Raw genomic sequence first — 23831 nt, 5'->3', positions numbered from 1 at the left:
CCACTAAGGGTTGAATTACTGACCCTGCCCAGGATGCAACCCCACAACAAGCTGACCAACTCCTGGGTACCTATTTACTGCTTAGTGGACAGAGACATGAGGTGAAAGGAAACACGCCCAACTACTTCTGTACTGCTTGGGATTCAAAACCAGAATTCTCGATTGTGAGTCGAGAACGAACTCGAGTGTACTACCAGGGCCCCTCTTGTATATACAGTACATAGATGTACGTATCTTTGAATACCAATGGCCTACACTTTGTGATATAAATAATATGCCTGACACTCTAATACATCATTGCGCTTGAATAAAACATGGTAAAAATATTGAAAATAGGGAGAAAGTAAAATGTTCAATGCACATACTTGGAACTTGTTGCAAGATGTGTGGTGCTAGGTTGACCTTGAATCAGGGCTATAGGATTATCACACTCACCAGAACTGCTTAGTGGTTTGTATTGATGCATAAACATGCTGATAATAATGTATAAAGTCAGCAGTGGTTTGTTTATGAGTTGCTGACTTTCTGGTTGCCATTCCTGTAAGGTGACAAAAATAAATATAAGCACTTCCTGTGCTTCTGAGTACGCCAGGTTCTGGTGCTGGTCCTTGGTTACGTCTATAGAACTCCATGGCTGATGCAACCTAAAAGATTGTACCATCTCAGTGTATAGTTCCTTCAAGGCGCAAGAAGGGGCTGACCCCCCAAAAAACATAGTAATAATATATAAAATATGAAGAAAACATAATATATTCTATGCTTGTATAGTACTGTACTTACAACTTCATGCAAAATGTGAAGTGCTCAGCCTGAAACGCGTGTACCCGAAACGCCATGCATACTAGTGGCTTTAGGTACTGTATGTACTATCTCTAACTTTAAATCCATCATTAGGTATGTAACTCTATGGATGTACTTTTACCTGAATAAAGAATCTGAATCTGAAGTGCTAGGCTGAACTTGGGTCAATGGTTAAGAGATTATCACACTTTCCAGAACTGCTTAGTGGTTTGTATCATTGCATAAACATATAGATATTTATATATATAATGTGTATACGGTGTAATAAAAGCAAAAACAGTATATTTTATTGTCCAAAGAATATAATGTTGTGCATATATTAGTGACATGAATGTATTCGTGTGTATCTACGTTCAGCATGGTTAATTCTAAACATGTCTCAAATTACACACTATTGTATAATATAACTGCAGAAAACCAGTGAAAAACAAATCAATGACACTGAAATATATCAGTATAAATATATTTGCATCAACTCTCATTGTCCGCCTAACCTGTGTGAACGCCACAGGGAGTCTCATCCTTCATGAATTGTGAATTTGTGATGTAACAGCAATATTTCTTCTCTCCACACAGCTGAATAATCTTCTGTTTTCTGTCCTACATTATGGCCTGCTAAGCTTGAAGCTGTTGCCATGTACAAGTTACAATAGATCTTATAAAGAAGTCTCTAGCTTAACATCTTCCAATATGTTAAGTAATTGTTAGCCCCGAGTCAATAAACCTTTCATAGAGTTGACTTGGTTTTGGGATGTTTTTTTGTCACTGCACTGAACTTTGGAAAAAGTTATTTCCTTTTGAAGGTTACATCTCCATGCTTGGATATACAGTGCTCCAGATGGGGGCACACCAGAGATTTGGTTGGCTTTTTTTTTTTATCGGATCTCCTTCTTCTTGAACATCTTTCAATGACTGGTGGATAATAAATAATAGGTCTTTTTCTTTATCAGTCTACTGCATGGTTGTGTTTTTATGTTTATTTTTATGGCTTAAATGCAAAGTTTTTCCTTTTTTAAATATACTAAACAACATTTGTCCATCAAATGGAGATGATTCCCATTGAGTTGACAGGGTGTCCATCTAGTGGAAATAGTACCAATCTAGTAATTACCTGTGTAGTTACAGGATGAGAGCTACACTCAAGGTGTCTCGTCTACCCAGCACTCTTTGTCATTTAACGCTTTGAAACTACTGATGGTTTTGGCCTCCACCACCTTCTCACTTAACTTGTTCCTACCGTCTACCACTCGGTTTACAAAAGTGAATTTTCTTTTATTTCTTAGGCAGCTTTGCTTAGTAATTTTCAATCTATGACCTCTTGTTGTTGAAGTTCCAGGTCTCAGGAATTCTTCCCTATCAATTTTATCAATTCCCATAACTATTTTGTATGTAGTGATCATACACCTCTTTTTCTTCTATCTTCTAGTTTTGGAAGTAGCTAGAAGCATGCCTCTAACCTCTCCTCATAGCTCTTGTCCTTCAGTTTCGGGAGCCATTTAGTTGCATGTATTTGCACCTTTTCCAGTTTGTTGATGTGCTGCTTAACATATGGGCACCATACAACAGCTCCTTATTCCAGCTTTGGTCTAACAAAGGTCATGAACAATTTCTAGAATTTCACCATCCATGTATTAAAAAGCAATTTTGAAATTGGAAAGTGTAGCATAGGCTCCTCGCATGATGTTCTTTATGTGGTTCTCAGGTGATAGTTTCCTATCTACAATCACACTTAGATCTCTTTCTTTATCAGAATTTTTTAAAGATTTTCACATAATTTGTAGATTGTGTGTGGTCTATATTCTTATATTCCACATTCCATAACTTGGTATTTATTCACATTAAATTCCATTTACCAAGTGGTGTTCAAGTTAGTTTAGTTTATTTATTATGCACCCCATACCCATCATGTGGGCAGTAGTGGAAAGCTCCATACATTTATTTTGTCGAGGTCTTCTTGAAGGGGCATGACAATCATCTAATTTTCTTATCTTCCCTAGTATCTTAGCATCATCAGCAAACATGTTCATATACTTCTATATTCCATCTGGTAGATCGTTAATGTAGACAGTGAACATTACAGGTGCAAGAACTGAACTCCACTCGTAACATTTCTCCAGTCCGGTACATTGCCTCTGATTACTGCCCTCATTTTTCTGTCAGAAAATTTTTCATTCATGTTAGAAGCTTCCCTGTCACTCCTCCAGTATGTTCCTGTTTCCAGAACAACCTCTTATGTGGAACTCTTTTAGGTCCAGATAGATGCAGTCAACCCAACCATCTCTCTCCTGTAAAATCTCTGTGGCTCCATGATAAAAACTTAGTAAATTTGTTTCACAGGATTTTCCAGATCAAAATCCATACTGTGTTATTATATTATTTTTCTCCCAAGTGTTCCACCTATTTAATTTTAATTATTTTTTCCAATATTTTGACAATACACTTGTCAATGATACTAGTCTGTAATTGAGGGGATTTTCCCTGCTGCCACTTTTGTAGACTGGAACAATGTTAGTATTTTTCCACACACCTGCTAGGACTCCTGTACACAGAGATGCATGAAAAATCAGTTGATTGGAATGCTGAGCTCAGATGCACATTCTCTCAGAACCCATGCTGAAACTTCATCTGGGCCAACTGCTTTGTTCTTACTTAGTTCCTTGAACATTTTTTCCACTTCGTCTCTAGACATCTCTATGTGCTCAATGATGTCCTCTGGAATTCTTATTGTGTCTGGTTCCCTGGAGATCTCATTTTGTACAAACACACTTTTGCACAAACACATTTTCCACAAACACCACTACTAGTGGAAGTGGTGCTCATCTAGTAGAAATGGTTCCTATGGAAATGTTGTTCATATAGTGGAAATGGTGCCTGTCTAGTGAAAAGGGTACCTGTCTGGTGGAAATGGTGCCCATCTATGGAAATGGTGCTCATCTAGTCAAAAAGGTGCCCATCTAGCAGAAATGGTGTCCATCTAATGGATATGGTTTCCTTCCAATGGAAGTGGTGCCCCTCCCCCTAGTGGTTATAGTTCCCATCTAGTGTTTATGGTGCCCATCTAATGGATATGGTGCCCATCTAGTGAATATGGTATGCATCTACTGGATATGGTGCCCATCTAGTGAATATGGTGCCTATCTACTGGATATGGTGCCCATCTACAGGATATGGTGCTCAACTAGTGAATATGGTGCAAATCTAGTGGATATGGTGCCCATCTGTTTCTGGAAAAGATGCCCATCTGTTTCTGGAAAAGATGCCCATCTAGTGGAAATGGTGCTCATCTAGTGAATACGATGCCCATCTGTTGGATATGCTGCCCATCTAGTGGATATGGTGCCATTTAGAGGATATGGTGCCTATCTATTTATAGAAAAGATGCCCAACTATTGAATATAGTGTCCATCTATGGAAAACTGCTCATGTAGTGTTAGTGGTGCCTATCTAGTGGAGCTGGTGCCCATTCAGAGGAAATGGTGCCCATCCAGTGGAAATGGTGCCCATCTAATGAAAATGGTGCCCATCTAGTGGAAATGGTGCACATCTAATGAAAATGGTGCCCATCTAGTGGAAATGGTGCCCATCTAGTGGAAATGGTGCCCATCTAGTGGAAATGGTGCCCATCTAGTGGAAATGGTGCCCATCTAGTGGAAATGGTGCCCATCTAGTGGAAATGGTGCCCATCTAGTGGAAATGGTGCTCGTCTAGTATATATATGGAGTCCAGCTTAAGAAGAGGGGGATTGTCTTGTGGAGACGGGACTATCAAGTGAAAATGGTGCCCATCTGAATGAGGTTGTGCTTATGTAGTAAATATAGCACTTCTGAGCTGAAGATGTTTTGTTTTAGGCCTGCCAATAGTGTTCAAATGGTCAAGATAATTAGAAAAGAAGTTTGAATTGTGCATGCTTTGACAAATTGTCCTGAGACAATTTTATTTTATTACTAATGTCTCAAGATATATGATTGGAAAAAAAAAAGATAAGAATTTTTTTGTAACACTCTTTAGTTTCAAACTAATTTGTTGTTTTATAAATAAGACAATTTATATGCGTATCAGATTGTGTGTCTTCATTCCGTACTATTTGCTGAAGTCGCTGTATTTCATGTTCATAATCATTCAAAAAGAAATCTCTATATTTATTCTGTATTTACAGTTTATAATTATTTTGCAGAGGGAGAATACACTATACAGAGATGTATGATATGTTGAGAAACATGGACCCTCCTTTGGGGTTTGGCAACAAGTGTCCATACAGATTGGCATACAAGAAACTTATACGAATGAATATGCCATTAGATAATGATGGAAAGGTAAGATGCAGGTGGTTTTGTCTCTTAAATCATGACAGTAAGCATTTTTAAGGTAATGATAGTCAAGCTTAATTAATTTGTATGACACAGATGAAATGTAATATAAACATTTATTTATTTTTAAGTATTTAACATTTTTATTTAGGTGTAGCAATAGAATTATTGTTGTAAGGGCTCAAGCTTCTAAGTCGTACACTAGAGTACAAACCGTCGAAACCCGTACATTACTGCATGAAATACAAAAGCAAACAAAAGCATGCCCTATAATATTTCATGCTAGTACAGTACATCATTTGACCTATGTACCTGAGCAGGAACATTCACTTCTCTCTCCTGGGGGCAAGACAAAGTTAAGGTATTCAAACAAGGAAAATAATACAGTGGAACCTCGAGTGACGAGCACCTCAGTTTACGAGCATTTTGAATAACGTGCACGCCAATCACCAACAATTTGTCTCGATTGGCAAGCGCTCGTTTGAATAGCCAGAAAACCACATGGTGCGTTCCCACTGCTTCTGGCACATTCTCGGATGCCTCCAACGATGCAAATAATTTTTTTTTTTTTAAAGATGCTAATGATGCTGGGATGTAAAGGGGTGACTGCTGTGATGTTGCAAAACATTTACCTTTTTTTTGTAGAATAAAAAAAAAATGAAAAAAATTGCAGAAAGAACAAATGTCAAAAAGGTTCGTTCAGTTTTTGTCAGGTAGGCTGCTCCATGTTTCTTTAAACAATATAAAAACTAAAAAAAAAAAAATTGAAAAAAGAACAAATGTCATGAAGGTTCGTTCAGTGTTTGTCAGGTAGGCTGCTCCATTATTAATAAATAAATGAAAAATGCAAACAATTGAACACATTTGAAACAAAGAAAGATTGTCATAATGAAGCATCCTACCCGACAAACACTGAACGAACCTTTGACATTTGTATGTTTTTCAAATTGGTTCAATTTTTTTGTTAGTTTTTTAAGAAACATGGAGCAGCCTACCTAACAAACACAGAACAAACCTTTTGTTATAACAAAAAATATAAAAAAACTGAACAAATTTGAAAAATGCACAAATGTCATAACGGTTCGTTTAGTGTATGTCAGGTAGGATGTTCCATTAATTAAAAAATCGAATATCATATTGATGTTTTTCGGCGGTGGAATGGATTATTTTTATTTCCAATATGTTAAATGGGGAAATTCATTTTAAAAGATGAGCATTTCACATGACGAGAACAGCACCAGTACGGATTAAATTCATTATTCGAGGTATGTACCACTGTAGTTTGTTTAAATGGTCTTGGATTTGTCAATATTAAATATGTGTAATTTAATAGTAATATTTATGTTAGATGTTTCCTTCGAGAATCTTAATTTCAAAATGAATAGGAAAACCATTGATATAACAAACATCTTGTTTCAGATTCTTAACTTTAAAAAGCATGACGTTTCGAATATTTCTCATATTCATCATCAGATCTAAAAGAAAAACAGATCTTTAGATCTGATGATGAATAGAGGAAGTATTTGAAATATCATGCTTTTTAAATTAAAGAATCTGAAACAAGAGGTTTGTTATATCAAGGGTTTCCTATTCATTTTGAAATTAAGATTCCCAAAGGGAACATCTATCATAAATATTACTATTAAATTACACATATTTAATATTGACAAATGCAAGACCATGCATGTGGGGCATAGTAACCCACACCACAATTACCAAATTAATAGCATTACATTACAGCAGATTGATAAAGAAAAGGACCTTGGAGTTAAAATCCACCACTCATTAAAAGTTGCACAACAGGTGGGTGCAGCAGTCAGTAAAGCTAACCACACTCTTGGGATAATCAAGCACACTTTTGACTATAAGGAAAAGAAGGTAATGGTTCAACTGTATAAATCTCTGATGCACCCACATTTGGATTACTGTATCCAAGTATGGAGACCTCATTTTCAGTAGGACATAACTGCTCTGGAGAAGGTGCAACACCAGGCAATAAAAGTCATTCCAGAGCTAAGTCATTTCTCATATCAGGAATGCTTGAAGGCCACAGGGTTAATAACATTGAAAATCAGGCACGGCAGGGTGGATCTCATTGAAACTTTTAAAATACTGAACAAGTTAGAGGATGTTGATCCAGATATTTTCTTCGAAGGTCAGATGTAACACAAACAAGGAGCAACTGTTTCAACCTCAACAAGCCACAATGTAAGACTGAGAACAAGAGATGCGTTTCCACCCACAGGGTTATTAACCCAGGGAACTGCCTACCCCCTGAAGCCATAACTGATAAAAAATTTGTTGAGTTTTAAAATATACCTGGAAAAGATCATCAAGGCAAATGGGGCGGGGGGACCTTTGACAAGCCACTGGCTTCCTGTCCTTGTCGAGGCCACTAGGGTTAGTGGCCTTCAGGTAAAAATATCCACTTTTTGAAAATGCATGTCTTACACTTAAGATATGTACTTTCATATTTTTTTATTGTCTAAATATTCAAATTTTATAATAAATGGTTTACTTATTACTGGATTTTGCTAAATATTGAGTATCCAGTATATTACTCAGTCCTGTTATTATTTGCTCTTTTCTCTTGCAGGTGCATTTTACAACAACATTATTTGCCTTAATTCGAGAGAACCTTTGTATAAAGATGAGAACAGCTGAAGAGATGGACCAAGCAAATTTAGAGCTTCGTGCCACTATAAAGAAGCTCTGGCCAATTCAAGCGAAAAAGAATATAGACTATATAGTGCCTCCTGATGATGGTGAGTTTAGAGCAGAATTTAATGACTTGATGTTTACCATGTCTTCAGTTACATTTAGTTTCTAAATTATAGTACAGTAATACTATTTTCAGGTTAGCAGTTACAGCAGCTAAATGAGTCATATAGTAAACTTTGATCACACATGCATACATGCTGCCAAGGTACTAGGGAAAATAAGTAACTTGGATGACTGTCATGCCCTTCAAGAAGGCAAAATACGTGTATGGAGCACTGCATGGAAAATTTTATTGAATTGGAATAAAAGTGTATTTATGTTAGATTTTGCTTGACAGTGCTGAATGTACGAATGTTTTGTGAATAATTATTGGATGTGTTTTAGTGTCATCAGAACATTTACTGTCAAAGTACAGATTGTGCATTTTAGTGTCATTGAAATGTTTACTGTCAGACTTCAGATGATGCATTTAAGTGTTTTTGAAACGTGAAAGTGATTCTGAAGGGATTCTGAAGCTGGAAAGTGTAGCATACACTCTCCTCAGTGTTTTTATGTGGTTCTCAGGTGATAGTTTTCTATCCAAAACCACCCTAAGATCTCTTCCTTTATCAGAATTCCTTAAAAGTTTTTCCCCGCAATTTGCAGATTGTGAATGGCCTATTTTCTCCTATTCTGATGTGGCATTTTTGCATCTATCATCTAGATATATATATTTGTGAACTTTTTGATGACAAATTTATAGTTATACCTCAACAAATGTATAATTGAGGAGAGATTAAATTATTGTAAATTTGTTATGCATTGCCAAGCAAGAACCCACGAAGCAACCATGTAAACAATGTAAACAAGCATAGAAACCCTGCAGTGCACCCCAACACAACCAAAGAATGCCCCTAACCAAAGACCCAATGGAGGAAGCAAGACCTCTGAACAGCCCAAGGTGAGGCCCCTCACCGCAGTGAGGCTGGCCTCACAGGGACAAACCTCCGAACACACCAGGGAAGGTAAACTTTGGCCACGCAAGGCAGCGTTAACAGGCATACAGGGAAGAAAATCCTGAGTACATGCAGCCCAAAATGCACAAAGAGCCAAGCCTACACAACAAGCTGGAATCAAAACATGCATGTGAAGCTACACTAAAATCTGAAACAATATATTAAAATAAACAGGACAAACAAGTAGAAGGACACTTTGGGGCTCACTCCTGAGCTAGCATGACCAGAAGCACTACAGGTTGGTGTGGGGACACCAACATCAGTAACAGAACTGACTTGTGGAACTGTCTGCGAGCTAGGGCTAGGCTGCTTGGTGATGTTAATCAGCACTAACAAGTTTTCAGCTTGTCTGAGTGAGATGGTAAATTCTTGTACTGTGCAACTCATTTGTGTTACTGTAGTTATTTTGATGATATTTTTATGCTTTGTTTTCTGTGAACCTTGCAGTTGTCTGTAAAGCTGTGCTGACTTTCTGAAGGCTTTTCTAGTGAGGGTGGCAAATTGTCACCTGCTCTCTGCACCTGTAGCTTATGAGAGAAAAATAGTCTGATGTAGCTTGTGAGAGTGGAACAGATGGATGTAGCTTATGAGAGTAGAACAGACTGATGTAGCTTGTTAGAGTAGAACAAACTGATCTAGCTTATGGGAGTAAGAGAGACTGATGTAGTTTGTGAGAGTAGGAAAGACGTATGTAGGTTGTGAGAGAACAGACGACAGACGTGTGTAATGGGTGAGAGTAGGGCAGACTGATGTAGTTTGTGAGAGTAGGACAGACTGACATTGCATAGAATTGAATGAATTGACATGATACCCCTTACCAGAGCTATATAATTTTTGCTATATAATGTATTTATATAAATGTACATTTGTTTGCAGAACTAAGATTAGAAAAGCTGACAGTGGGCAAAATCTATGGTGGTCTACTCATTGTTGAAAACTGGAGAACTACTCGCTTTGGACAGATCCAGCCAACGGGAGGCCTGGTCAGTGTCTACTTTTGGTGACTCCTCTTCCTTGAGGGGAGAAGTCACTGCAGTTATTATTTATGAATAATTTATGTGCATTTTAATCAGAATTACATTATAGTATTTTTGTAAATACATTCTCCAATTGAATTTTGAAAGAGAACACTGTTTACTAAAATTACCACCCCTGATTATAATGCACATCTCATGTATAGTATTTTATTTAACTATGATTTATACAAGCCTACGAGTGGTGCTTCAGTTAAGAGATAGTGGCTGACAATTGCTCCTTATAAGAAACCTCTCCAAAATCTTACAGGATGAGATTGAAGATGAATATGAAAATATAGAGAATGATGATGAGGAGGAGGAGGAGGAGGAAAAGTATGAATCAACAGAGGACATTTTATGTGAGGAGGAAATGCACCTCCTTAGTAATGTGGAAAAATCTGAAAACAAATTCATCGATACAGAGGAAACTGAGGAGACTGACCAAACTGAGGAGCAGGGATCAGAATCAGTAAGGCGGCTGTTCTTAGCACATATCATAATTTGCCACATAATTTAGACATGCTTCTGTCTTCATCCCGTAAATGCTTGCCACTTGTAAATTCTTTGAATTAATTAGCTAGCATACATTACTCAGTATATATTCAGAAATTTAACATCGCATAAATAAATTCACTGAATTGGTTAGTGTGCAGTGTCAATAGATATTTGTTATTTTTTTTAATTTAACCATGTGTATTTGATTAATTCATATGCATTATATATAAAAAAATATATTTCTCATATAAGAAAACATTCCATTTCTTTTGCAGTACAGTATATGGTAAAGGTTTTAGCTTGTTATTGCACTTCTGACAAAGATAATTTTTTTTTTAAGGAAGCATTTGAAGTGCATTATCATGGATACTTGATCAAATAATGCCAAGTCACTTTACACTTAATGTTCAGTCTGTTACTATAAGCACTTATACAGTATATGAAACCCAGTAACAGTGGAACAAAATTTGGCTAGTGTTGAATGCAGCCGCCTGTTGTTTATGTTAGCACACACTTGCTCCTCAGACGCTAAAGGCTAACAGTCAGCAGAGTATTTCTAAACGAACAACAAAGTGCCTTGTTCACTTTAGGCATGTTTTGGTGGCAGCAGGCTAAATGCAGGCTTGCAATTTATATTGAGCTTAGATTTGGTAGTACACTGTTGACAAAGTCATTTAAACTAAATAGATCAATAAAGAAAGGGTTTGATCTACAGTATAAAGGTCCTTTTGATCAGCTTCCTGTGTATGCCACACAAACATGCCATTAGATATAGCTCATAGTTAGCAGATCCATAATTGGTACAACCATCTTGCTGTTGGCTGATATAGTTTACTGTAGTTTATTACGGATCTGGATCTAGTAAACTCTGCAGATTTGTGGTACTGAATCCAGAACACCGGTAGCTTACTTGGTATAATAAGTAGAAGGAGCTGTACTCTATGACAATATTTACAAGGGACATTTTATGGGAATATTTTACCTATTTAAGCATATCTGAATAGTAGTGAGTATTTCTATAAATAGAAATACACATTTACCTTTCGACATACTGTTTTAAGTATTTATTCATCTTAAAATGAGACTTGAAAATTTTTAGTTTATGCCTGTCTGAATAGGTGACACAGGGCCTACTTCTTTTGGAATCATTTGAGCAATAACAAACTACTCAATTTTTATATATTGTTTAATTATTAACTACAAACTGTTAATTTACATGCATTACTTAGCAATCTTGTCGTCACTAATTAAATTGATATAAGTTAACCCTCAGACAGCCCTTTCGTTTACAACATAATGTTGTATATGGGTGAGGATTTAAACTTGTGTGATGGTACAGTATCATAGGACTCATGGTCTTACTTTGTTTGTAAATATTGCTGTATAATGTACAAAATGCTCTAATGTGATTCACAGAGAATTTTGACCTGTAAGAGGGTTGATGTTTTTTATTGTCACTCTGTGTAAGTAATTAGGTCAAGTACGTATTGAAAATGCTGCTCTAGGTTGCCCGAGTGTGTAGTAATTACCTCCATTACTAGAATTTAGGAGAGTTTTACCAAATAATTTTTTGTAGTAATAAGCTTTAAAATAGAAATTTGCTGAATTTATATTCAGTATCCATTTTATTTAGCAACATTTGTATTTTCGTAACATGGATAAGCTCTGGGACATGTTACACTGCACATCCCCAGTCCTCTGTACTTCATCGTGTAATTTTTCATCGATACTTCAGCATCCAAATCACCTTCCTGTAATACCTGTCACCATTTCAATACAGTATAATGAAATACAGTGCAGTGATGGTACTTTGTTTAATGGTAACCATCATACAATTATGATCTCCCATTTCCCCGTAACAGTGATAATCACATCACAGTGACAAGCATAATGGTGACCATCTTGGTGACGACTGGAAAGGTGGTCATGTCTGTTGGATTGTGACCTGACATCATTATATATGTGTGTGTGTGTGTATGTTGCCCCATTTTGTCTTTATCACCACTGGTGACCTAGAAATACTTGCTAGTACAGTATTAGAAAATGCCATTACAGTCCTCATATATTTTTATACATGGCAACATTTTGCTACCCAGTGAAGTGTTCTGGAGATGATCTAATTTGCTGGTATCCAGCCAAATTTTGCTTCTAAATGCTGTTTAAATATGTTATGATAATTTTATTGCTTGAAACTTTCAAAGAAATTATTTTTATAGGAAACAATAACTGATCTATTTTATCACTACAATTATTAGCTAATATATATTCAGGTGGACAAAATTTATTTTTAAATTTTAAGATTCTGATTGATAAACAAAATAAGTTAAAATTATTACGCACCAGCAAAATAGACTCCAAGAACAAGCTAGTCCCCCCCATTGAGTGAGACTGTCTTATAGAGGGAGATTACGGACTACTCTTACAAAATATGAGTTTTTCACAAATAATGATGCTATGAATTTTAAAATATTACATTTTTAATTATATAGTCCCTTGATCTCACTCAATAACTTAGTGTGTTGACCATTGTTTTTAACTCCCATTGACTTCAAATTTTGTATGCACATAAGAATGTTCTTTTCTTTTAGTACATACAATATAATTTATTATAATGCATTCAGGTGATGAGTCACAATAACATGGCTGAAGTATGTTGGTCAGACCACACACTAGAAGGTGAAGGGACGACGACGTTTCGGTTCGTCCTGGACCATTCTCACAATCAACTTGAGAATGGTCCAGGACGGGCCGAGACGTTGTCGTCCCTTCACCTTCTAGTGTGTGGTCTGGTCAATATAATGCATTCATTTTGTTCACTTAACAAAAGAAACTAATAGTTGACTGTGACACTGATAAAAATAAATAATAAGTGCCTACAACAGCATTTGAAACATGGGCAGTCTAGGAATAATTGTCAGTGAGAAGCCAAGTAGATGTAGTTGTGTTGCCTTCGTTTGACCCAGTTTGACCTAGTACCAATACCAGCACTAACCTTATGTCCAGGCTTTACTCTGATACTGTGCCTCATTCTTAAGTCTACCATTCCATCCGCAATAGAAATTATATCCAGCTTTAATAATGATTACAGATTATCAAGAATAGAATTTAAATCACTCCTTAATGTTGGCAAAAATTTAAAAGACGATTTTTTCTATTGTAACTTAAGTTAAAATTGTTTTTGTCTCATAATTGTTTTAAACTGCTTTGTCTTTGAATGACACATTTTTATCATTTTTAAAAGTGCGTATTAAATTTGTAATATTATAAACATAATGAGACCTAATATTCAAATTGTATCTTAATAACATACTATATTAAACCTCTTCAGATGTCTCAAAATGATAAGAAGTAAAGGACTTTTGTTAGGATTTCAGTTTAATGCGGAAGTTTCTGGGTGCCGAAAATTGACTTAATAATTGTTGTGGTATTTATTACTGTGCAGTACAAAGTAACTGGTATAAGAGTGCTTGGTAGCTGGTATAAGTGCACACGTGGCGCCTGTTGTAGTGAGTGACACACCTTGTCTCGTTGTTTTATTGCAGGAAAGAGCCCCAGCCTCCCCGATAGATGCGGTAGTATTTTGAGATTATCTTAATTTCTTTCCATAATCTCTCATACGACTTTTACTTTTTGCTCATGTTTGTTATACTTAAAGTCGAAAGTTTGGAGTTATGCATATTTTGTGCGTATATGGTGTGACATGATAAGATTATGATTTTCACTGAAGGGGACAAATAATTATTGGTCCTTCTTTACATTTATGGCATTTTTACTCATTAGAATAAATAATGAAAATTATGGCAAATATATGGATGTACAGTATATATAAATGAAACTTTACTGGTGCTCATTTTAGTTTGCGATATATTGTAATTGAATTGACAAAATTTGCATTTTATTTAAACATGTACAATTAATAAAACAGCTAAGCCAGTGTTATTATTTAAGCTGTAATATTCAGAAGATTTTAAGATGTTCGTAAGACTTGTGAAAATCTAATCTTATATTTCACACCATTTACCCAGTACACGAATTTGCTTTTTGTTGCATAAACTGTATGCTGCTATTTTGACTGGTTATATAGTTTCCAGGAAAATTAGATGTTCCGAGTCAGTTTTCCAAAATGTATCCAGCTTCTTTGATCTAGAAGTAAAAAAAACTAAAATTATTACAACTTTAAATTTTCTTGGTTCCAGAAGAAAAATTAAGTTTGAGTGATTAGGTTATTATAATCTGATATTTTCATTAAGTGGATCGCTTAAACATTTGAAATGTTTAAGTTTTTTTTGTGCTCTACTTATTATTTAAAAATATGTTAAGTGATAAAATTAATAGCAAATTTATAGAAGTTAACAAAGTAATTCAGTATCATACTGGTTTAAGCTTTCATTATAAGTTTAGAGTTATTATAAAAGTGAAGAGATGTGGGCCAGACATGTGAGAGATGAGAGTACAGCACCCCACTATACTCATCATGATGTAGCTGGATGCACTGCACAGTATCTGTCCAGGTTCTCTCTTCACAGTATAAGTCTCTCACTGCTCCTGCACAGCTTCATCTGTAAAAATATCTGTTCATTTTTTTAGTATTTTTCTGAGATATTCAGTAACTGCAAATACTTCATATATTTTTTTTAAGTTTTACTAGATATGCTTTGACATTTGTGCACAGAGAACCTGGCCATGTCTCTTGAACAGACTCGGATTTAAATCTATAATAAATACACTTGTACACTTGCTGCAAGGCTGTGAACAGAACTGCTTACATCCAAAAAACAGTGTTGGAGTTTTCCACGAGGGTTCCATTATATATCTGGGTGGTTCCTCGTGTATGGAGACTCAAGATGAAGGGTTGAACTTGTCTGTTAATATCTTCTTTACCCAGAATTTCTCAAATTATTAATGTTAAAAAACTTTTTATATATATATATATATATATATATATATATATATATATATATATATATATATATATATATATATATATATATATATATATATATATATATATATATATATATATATTTATATATATATATATATATATATATATATATTTATTGTTCGACGTTTCATTAGCAATGTGACATCTTCAGAAGACAAGGAATGGGAGTGATAAATACGTATTATAGTCATGTTCTCTGAGTGAATATTCATCATATATATATGGGGAAATTTTGATTTTGCTTTGTAGATAAACCCATAATTTGGGTAATTAGAGTGTACCATATCCTAAATAAACCTAGAACTATGGCTAAGGTGCTTCAATTTGATCTTCTGTTTCGTCTGGGTTGAGGTCTCTCCACCCAATGAAACTGGAAAATGAGGTTTTGATGATGATGACATTGTAATTTTTTATTGACAATGATGACAATGGAATTTTTACTTTAGGATTTTACAACTATTTGTCTCTGCATTTGAAGGGATCAATTTGACAGGTTAATATCTTTACATTTGCACACTCAATTGGTTTGAAATTAGGATGCTCACAATTTGCTATGTTGCTGTTTTCCTTCACCTTTTGTCATGTGAGAATTCAAAACATGTTTTTGGCTTTTTACTTTTCTTACAAAAATTTCTTCATAAACACTCCATGCCTTGTATTATTCTACATAAGCACCATCTGTTTTGATTATGGAAAAATCTAATTACTGGTCACAAGTTTTTCTCTCTCGTTTTACGTCTAAAGGCACCTCTATCTTGAGATGTTACTAGAAGACAAACCCCCACCACTTCAGCATTAAAAAAAGTATAGATTTGAGTTTTAGTTTTTCGAGAGTTTATGGAACAAATGATTGCATATTAAATTTTTTTTAAAACCCTTTAAGTGTAAATAGAGATACCTTGAGGTGCTTCCGGGGCTTAGCGTCCCCGCGGCCTGGTCGTCGACCAGGCCAGATGTCTATATGTTCTGGGTAATGAAGATATGTGAACAAGTTCAAGTATCAACTAACTACTAGAGCCTCGCATGTAAGCCACCCGCCCTCATGCTAGTGTACACATACCTGAAGCCATGATCCTATCACTTGCTACCTTGGCCTCTTGGAAAAACTTTCATGAGTATCACTCTTCATATGTAACTTCATAAGTGAGTGATCTTCCTGAAAGTATGTTACTTTCTAGGCATATTATTTTTATCTTATTCATAGAACTAGTAGGTATTCTGACTTTAGACATCATTATTTTCTATGAAAGTGGGATGTAATTTTAGTGAAATTTAATGGGATTCGTCTGTGATTGTTATAAAGCATTTTATAATTTTCATGTTTAACTATACTGAAAATGTTATTTTTGTTTACTTCTACAAAGATATAACATCTGTGGATAATGGATCAGGTTTCTGAATGGTGATATTATCTTTGACATTGTGACTGACTCCTTGATAGTGACTTATAAAATAGAATACAGTACTTAAACAGTTTCCATAATGCATCTGCTAAAACATTAATATATACAACTGAAACAAGGCACTAAGAAATTTATGTAACATTAATGGGACCTTTTCATTATCTAAATTTTTCATGTTGAGCTTTTGACCCAATGTTTGTAACAATGTTTTTGCACACGAAACAAAAATATTGAAAAACAGATAATGTTGGTGTTTGTGGATGGCGGTTGTAGATTTTAAAGTTTTGAAGCTGAGTGATCCACACTCTAGTAGACTTTGGGTACACTATAAAAATTAGGGAAAAATCAAAATGTAACAGTCATATAGAAAACATGTGGCAAAATCTATTGCTTCATGCTTCTCTGGAGATGACTACTCAGGAAATAGAACAGATATTGTAGTTAGATTGAAAAAATGACTAGCAAGATCAAGATTTTAAACCAGTAACCATAAAGGGCTTGTCCTCGCAGAGTTTAATGGGTTACGACTGTCATGCCACGACTCCTTCACAACCTTCTTCTTTTATCCCGCATTTGGTTGACTTCTTTATTCTAGCTGTCATTGATGTTTATAAATTACACTTAAATTACATAAAACCTGATGTTCGAGTCGATGTTTGTAAGAGTTCGAGAAATGGAAGCTATTGTTTGTGGAATTTATTTATTAGGGAATTTAGATATATCATTGTCATGTGAAATTTTATCAAAGCTGACAGTTAAAGTAGTTTAAGTATTGATATATTGTGCTGTATATGATCTATTTATCAGTCATATATCAAATATTTAGCTATTCTAGCCCAACCATAGCTTCCATATATCGAGCTGTTCACCCTCCCCTGACCCTCGATGGTGGCACCACAGAAGCCCAGTTTGTTTGCGCGACTGATGGGCATAGCAGCACCCGCCGCACCAAGCAAGAGCACCCATGCATCAAGGACCAGCCTCTCCCGTTCCATTGATGAGCAGCAGGAGTGCCAGGGACACCAGAGTCGCCAGGACAGCCTCTCCCAGTCCAACGTAAGGTAGGGCGTCGACAACTCTTCATCCACGGCCACGACCCTGTAATCATAGCAAGGGGACAAGATGTCACGTGAAATATCATGATAATAAAAATGTTCATTATTGTTAAGTAATTGTGAAGCAGTCACCACTTTCAAATACTAGATATTTATATTAGAAAATAAAAAAAAATTGATAATTATGTACAGTATTATAATGTAGATAAATATTAATTTTGTTGACCAAAGCCTTATCATTTGTTTCTAAATTCTGATTGTGGTGATTGTCAGTATATGATGACTGTTAACATCCTTGTGTATATGACATAGACCTTGATAATCCACAGTTTACATTGAACTCATATCATGCTTCAATCTTCTCCGTTTTGCAGCATAGACAATGTACTTGGTAGTGACAAAGGGTCGAAAAAGTCCCTGACGTTGTTGGGTGGAGGTGGTGCCTCCAAGCGTGGCTCAGACCACGACGGGTCGAGTTTGGCCAGCTGGCAGGTTTGGTGCTAGCCGTCCTCGCGTTGCATGGTGTCACCAGTGTCTACTGCCGCATGGCTCATTCCATTACACGTTCGTCCCATTCCTGTCTGCCACTCTCGGAAAACAGTGTTATTAGCATCTTTTGAAGTTCTTGAGATAATACATATTATATTATTTTTACCAAATGGCACTAATGTTTACAGTATATGGTTATGAAAATTTATTTCAATTGTATTTAAATTTATGCAGTACAACTCTTTAACATTCTAACAATATTACACTTAACCAGAAGAATTACCATAAAGTTAAATCATATATGGTAGCTTATTTTTGTGTGTTAGTATATTCTCAAATTTATTTAGATATACTGTAGTATTTTTGTTATTAAGCACTATTTCTTGATTATGTCATCACTTTCATTGCATTTCACAAGTGTGGGTTGGAATATTTATTGCTTACCGTATATTTGGAATGAATCCCTATTTTTTGTTTTATTTTCTAAATTATACATCTGTACTCTAGTGGTAAAGGATAAATTATTTCACTAAGATTTGTATTGTTATATATTTAGTATTAATACAATGGAAGGTTTTAGGTTATTCCTCCTTGCCAATCTGTAGGCAGTTATTTTTGTTTTCTGGGAAAGCTTCTCTTGTTGGTTCCCTAAACTAGTTGCCTCCACACCTATTGTGTCACACCAGGTCCTTGTGGACCATGAAAGTCTGCCAGAGAACAGAGGCAGAAACTGATCTCACTAGAGGCAAGGAAGTGTTGGGTTACTAGATCACCTCAGAACCAAGAGGAAAAACTGTCAGAAAGGAAGAGTACCCCAAAACAAGTAACAGCATAGAGAAACATTGGCTACCTTGTCAACTAGGTACACATGCACTGGCCAGTTACCACTGCTAGTTAATTAAACCTTCACTACCTTATGGCAGCTCCAGGGGCCCAGCCAGCCAGTCACCTCAGTCATGTGCCTGGTGTGGTGTTCACAGCTTTTTCATGTCTTGGTCCTTTCTGGTCCAGATTTTTCATATTAGTTTTGGCTATCCTTTTGAATTTTGTCCTGTTGGAACCTCTGTGTGTCTGTTCCAGTTTTTTGTTGCTTCATGTGTGTGTTTTTTCTGGCCTCACATTTTGTGTGAAACTTGCGTCAATTGCTCTCCTCGAATTGCATGTGTTAAGCATCTCTTCCCTAGGCATTTGCTGGTATTGTCCCTGCCCAATCAGGTTTAATTCCTAGAGGGGATCAGGTATCTACTTTTTTAAGGCTATCTTCTCTCAAGAAGTCTCTATAAGGCCTGGATACCGGGGCAAGTTTGAGGTTTGTTTTGTTTGGGATGTCCAGTGTGAGTCACAAAACAGGTGTTGGTTGTTGGTTGTACACTACATTTGGCTTCCCTCACTGCATTTCCCAAGCAGAATTATGGGTTTAATCAACAGTTATCCATTATGCTTGGCATACAAGCAGATTTTCCTTATCCATGCTGGAAATTCTTACAGATCTTGTTGGTGTTGGTAGGCTATAGACTTTGCTTGAGCCTGCTCCTGCTGTGTGTGGATTTTTTGGATGCTGTATGGCTGTAGTTCCTACTGGTAACCATTCCTTCTGCTTGTGCCATTCCACTTTTTGGGTTGTTAATGGTTCTCATCCCACGTGTGTCTTCGCTGGGTCTCTTTGCTGGGGTCTCTTTTGGCCTAGTTCCCTTTTTAGGGTGGGACTTTTCAAGTGGTTGCCACTTTGTAGGAAGAGAGTCTTGTTTGCATTGTTTGCTGTCTTGGTCCAGCTTTGATGCCTAGGAGCTTGAGCCCCTGCTGTTTTATTATGTGAATAAGGAGTGTTTAGTTAAGAAAGTTTTCCTCAAGTTTGTTCCCCCCATCTCGCTCCTCATTGGGCCCAGCTGGTGTTGTGCGCTATGCATGCTCCTTTCTTCCAACTTTGGTATATGGCCTTCCTTGTGGTTACCTTACCTTGTGGTGATTTCGAGGATCAACATTCCCATGGACCGGTCTCTGAAGCAGCATTCCGTTTGGTGGTCCTGTCAATCTGGCTGTTGGACACATAATTGCAGCTTGATATATGAATCACAGCCTGGTATATCAGATATCTTTTCCAGGTGTTTATCAAGTTCTCTTTTGAACATTGCGAGAGGCCAGATCAGTTATGGTCTGATGCATCTTGGGATCCGGAGTCCAGGCGCATGACTGGTGTTGTTATAGGTGGTAACAGGGCCTTCTCTGAGGGTTGCCCCTTCTTTGCAAGCAGCAGAGGCTTGAGCCAGTATTTCTTATTAGGAATTCATTCTGAAGGGTTCTTGGGGCATCGATTCTCCTTCGTGGGGTGGAGGGAGAAAGGGCAGCCAGTCTTCTTTGGTGTCTGATGTGGATCGTGGCTCTTCCCAGGGTTTTTTAGTTCTGGAGTTGAGGCCTCAAGAATAAAACTTTTAACTTTCAAATAGAAAATCTTTTCAGATTAAAATATTAACACTTTCGAGCCTACAGCATGCGCACCGCCAACTTAGAGGTCATGGCCCAGGCGTGCGGGCAAGCGTGCGGTGACATCAAAATGTGCATACCCGTTTCAGTTTTCTCACCTTAATTCTCGTGCTACGTTGTTCATTTTGGTGTCATTGTGTTTGCAATTAAATTCCCTGCAGGTGTATATGCATATATTGTCCAAAAGCCCGGTGTGAATCCCCTTAGCAAGCCTAAAGTTACCCATGAATGAGCACCAATTATCACACCCGCAACCTAATGTGTATACTGTACTCGTTCAATTTGATAACATCAATTTTCATGTTACATCACTCGTTTTGGTATCAAATTGTTAGCAATATAAAGGCACATATTTTAAAACTACTCCCATAATAATAGAGCAATAACAGGAATTTTAACAAATATTTTAATTTTGGATGCTCATCATCAATATATTTATATCATTCCAGTGTTCTGACATCAAGTTTCGTGTTACATCTTTCATTGTGGTATCAAATTGTGCATACACTAAAGGCGCTCATTTTGAAACTATCCCCAAGTTGATTGGATAAAAAATTAATTTTATACAAATATTTTTTGTATTGGACGCGAGCACAGTCCACGGCTAGGACTTGAGAGAAAAAAGTGAACGCGAGCAGTGTCCAAAGAGACCGATAGTGTTAAGTTGGGCAAGTGGGTCTTCTTAAGTTGTAGGCTTCCTATACATACCCATGCTATTAATTAATTAAAGTTATAGAATGTTTGTGCTTCAGAGAAAGTAATCAAACAATATTAGTGGTCGTTTAATAACATCAAATTGTAAATAAAAAATTAGGCTAAATATATTCCTTTTGTCATCTTTTACAATTTCTTTTGTCTTTGTGGATACCTTGGAGGAGAAAAAAGGATAATTTTGTGTACAGGTAAAAAGCAAACTTTCTTCTACAGTAGGCTATACGTGTCATTTGGTAAATGAATTTATACTTTTGTTTATAGTTATCATTCATCTTGTGGAAAAAAATATTTGCTAATTATAAATCATGCATGCATACAACAATGTGCAGACTATTTTCTGAGCGTGGTGGAGTTTGGGTTCTCATCAAGTGATGCTCATGTTATCTGCTGGGGTAAGGAGAGTGTATTACCAAGACTACTAAAGGACGAGAGTCACTGTGTCATTACTGAAATGTTTTAAAGTCTTAAGTTTTTTATGTAGCATATCATATGACTCAAAAAGCACTCAGCACTATTAAAAATCTCACCATTGTTGATTACAATTGTACATGTTGAGATTATTGTATTCAAACTTTGATTTTAGGATTTTGTAAGAGACCCAGATTGTAGTAAATAATTAACAACAAAAAATTCTTTAAAATATTTCATTAACTCATAAAGATTTGGGTATTAATATGATGCTGAAGTTAAATACTTGAGTATAAGTTAAAGGAATATCTTAAAGATATCATCATCAAATATATTAGTTGTCAGGATTAAAATGTACAAATACTGTACATTGTTATAAATTTCTGTGTATCAAAACATAATGCTTGGATAGACAAATTACTGAAAGTTAAATTTTTAAATTTAAATATTAAAATTACATGTGCACACAATAACTAAGGGTAGAATTAATGCTCGGCAACTTATGAGATGTTAACATAATGGCACCAGAGATCTATAATCAAATCAAGAGGCTGATAAATATTACAACCTAGAGCACACCAGCAAACAACACATGAATATAGGAAGAAATAGGTAACACAAAAGAAATGGTCTTATAATGATCATGAGAAAGATTATTGTAATAGTAGATAAAGATAAATCATGATTATTGATACTTGGTGACTTCATTTTGAAATCAATGGACTGGGAGACCTACGAAGCAAGAACAGACAACATTTAGATGGTCAGACTCGTGAACCTCCTCATGGATATTTTCAAGGCTCAACATGTTAAACAGGTAATGTGAATGTAGGAAGGTGATCTTCCATCAATGCTGGATTTGGTATTTACCAAGAAAAAAGATACCTTTGAGCTTTAGTACAATACCTTTCTCCATTAACTATGAGCGACCATGTCCTTTTGAAAATTTGATACTGTATATGTACAGTATGCTTAATCTAGAAGAGAATAATGAAATTGATATACCAGAAAGACAAGGAAGTAAATAAGATACATGCCAAATCATGTGAGATGACTGACGAAGGTCATCCACCACTTATAGACAATCAATGGTAGAGTGATCTTAGTACTGGGTAGCTAGTGAGGTAACCCCCTGGCTGTCTAGATTCAAATCCTGGTGGGGGCCAAAGAGTTTATACAGTACTGTAGTGATTTATGGCTTGGGGACCATTCAAGTTTTTCTCACATTTGAAGGCTCTGTGCAGTCCCAGCATGTGCTAGGATTTGATAAAAAAAAACTGTGCCCAAGATGCACCATAAGTGTTGCCGGGTTTTTTATGGTCGTGGAGCTTGTGTGAAAAGGTTTGAGCTCAGGACCATCCACCACTTACAGACAATTGATGGTAAAGCAGTCTTGGTACTGGGTAGTCTGTGGGGTGACCCCTGACCATCCAGGTTCAAATTCTGGTGGGGCCAAAGAGCTTATAATGATTTATAGCTTTTGGACCATTCAAGCTTGCTCACATACATTCTATTATACACAATTTGCAAACACTAACAAATGAGACCTACAAATGTAAATCAAATAAAAACTTTAGACTAATAACCATGAAAGCTAGACATTACATACCCATCATTACAGTCGTGGCAGAAAAACTGCTCAAGGAGCTATGCAAAAACAAAGCACTTGGCCCAAATGGAGTCTCACCTTGAGGTCTAAAGAATGCGCACTCAAGCTAAGCATTCCACTATAATTTTTTTTCAGGCTTGCTTAGATGCAGAAAACCATAACAGATATATGGAAATAGACAAACAGCTCCAATCTACAAAAGATGGTAGTAGAGAGGTTCCTCTAAACTTGACAAACATGGAAGTCAAATCACAAAAGGAAAAAGTTGCAACCAAATTGGAGGAAGACCTGAAAGGAAATGACAGAATAATTACAGACAATATGGCTATTGAACAGAAAGATCCTTTGTGACAAATCATCTTAGCTTTTATGATACAGCTATAGAAACCTTG

General features: G+C 36.1%; 1 protein-coding gene across 1 annotated transcript in view; it reads left to right on the top strand.

Annotated features, from left to right (window-relative positions):
* cac (calcium voltage-gated channel subunit cacophony) overlaps nt 1-23831 on the top strand; it is a 749704-nt gene that overhangs the window by 700702 nt on the left and 25171 nt on the right. The window contains exons 36-41 of the mRNA XM_069307633.1: nt 4976-5114; nt 7705-7873; nt 9701-9807; nt 10109-10309; nt 17584-17744; nt 18113-18230. Coding sequence (XP_069163734.1) covers nt 4976-5114; nt 7705-7873; nt 9701-9807; nt 10109-10309; nt 17584-17744; nt 18113-18230 — 895 coding nt within the window. The remainder of the gene's footprint in view (nt 1-4975; nt 5115-7704; nt 7874-9700; nt 9808-10108; nt 10310-17583; nt 17745-18112; nt 18231-23831) is intronic.

Source organism: Procambarus clarkii, chromosome 60, assembly GCF_040958095.1.
Source record: "Procambarus clarkii isolate CNS0578487 chromosome 60, FALCON_Pclarkii_2.0, whole genome shotgun sequence".
Classification (NCBI taxonomy): domain Eukaryota; kingdom Metazoa; phylum Arthropoda; class Malacostraca; order Decapoda; family Cambaridae; genus Procambarus; species Procambarus clarkii.
This window is presented reverse-complemented; position numbering and strand designations above follow the sequence as displayed.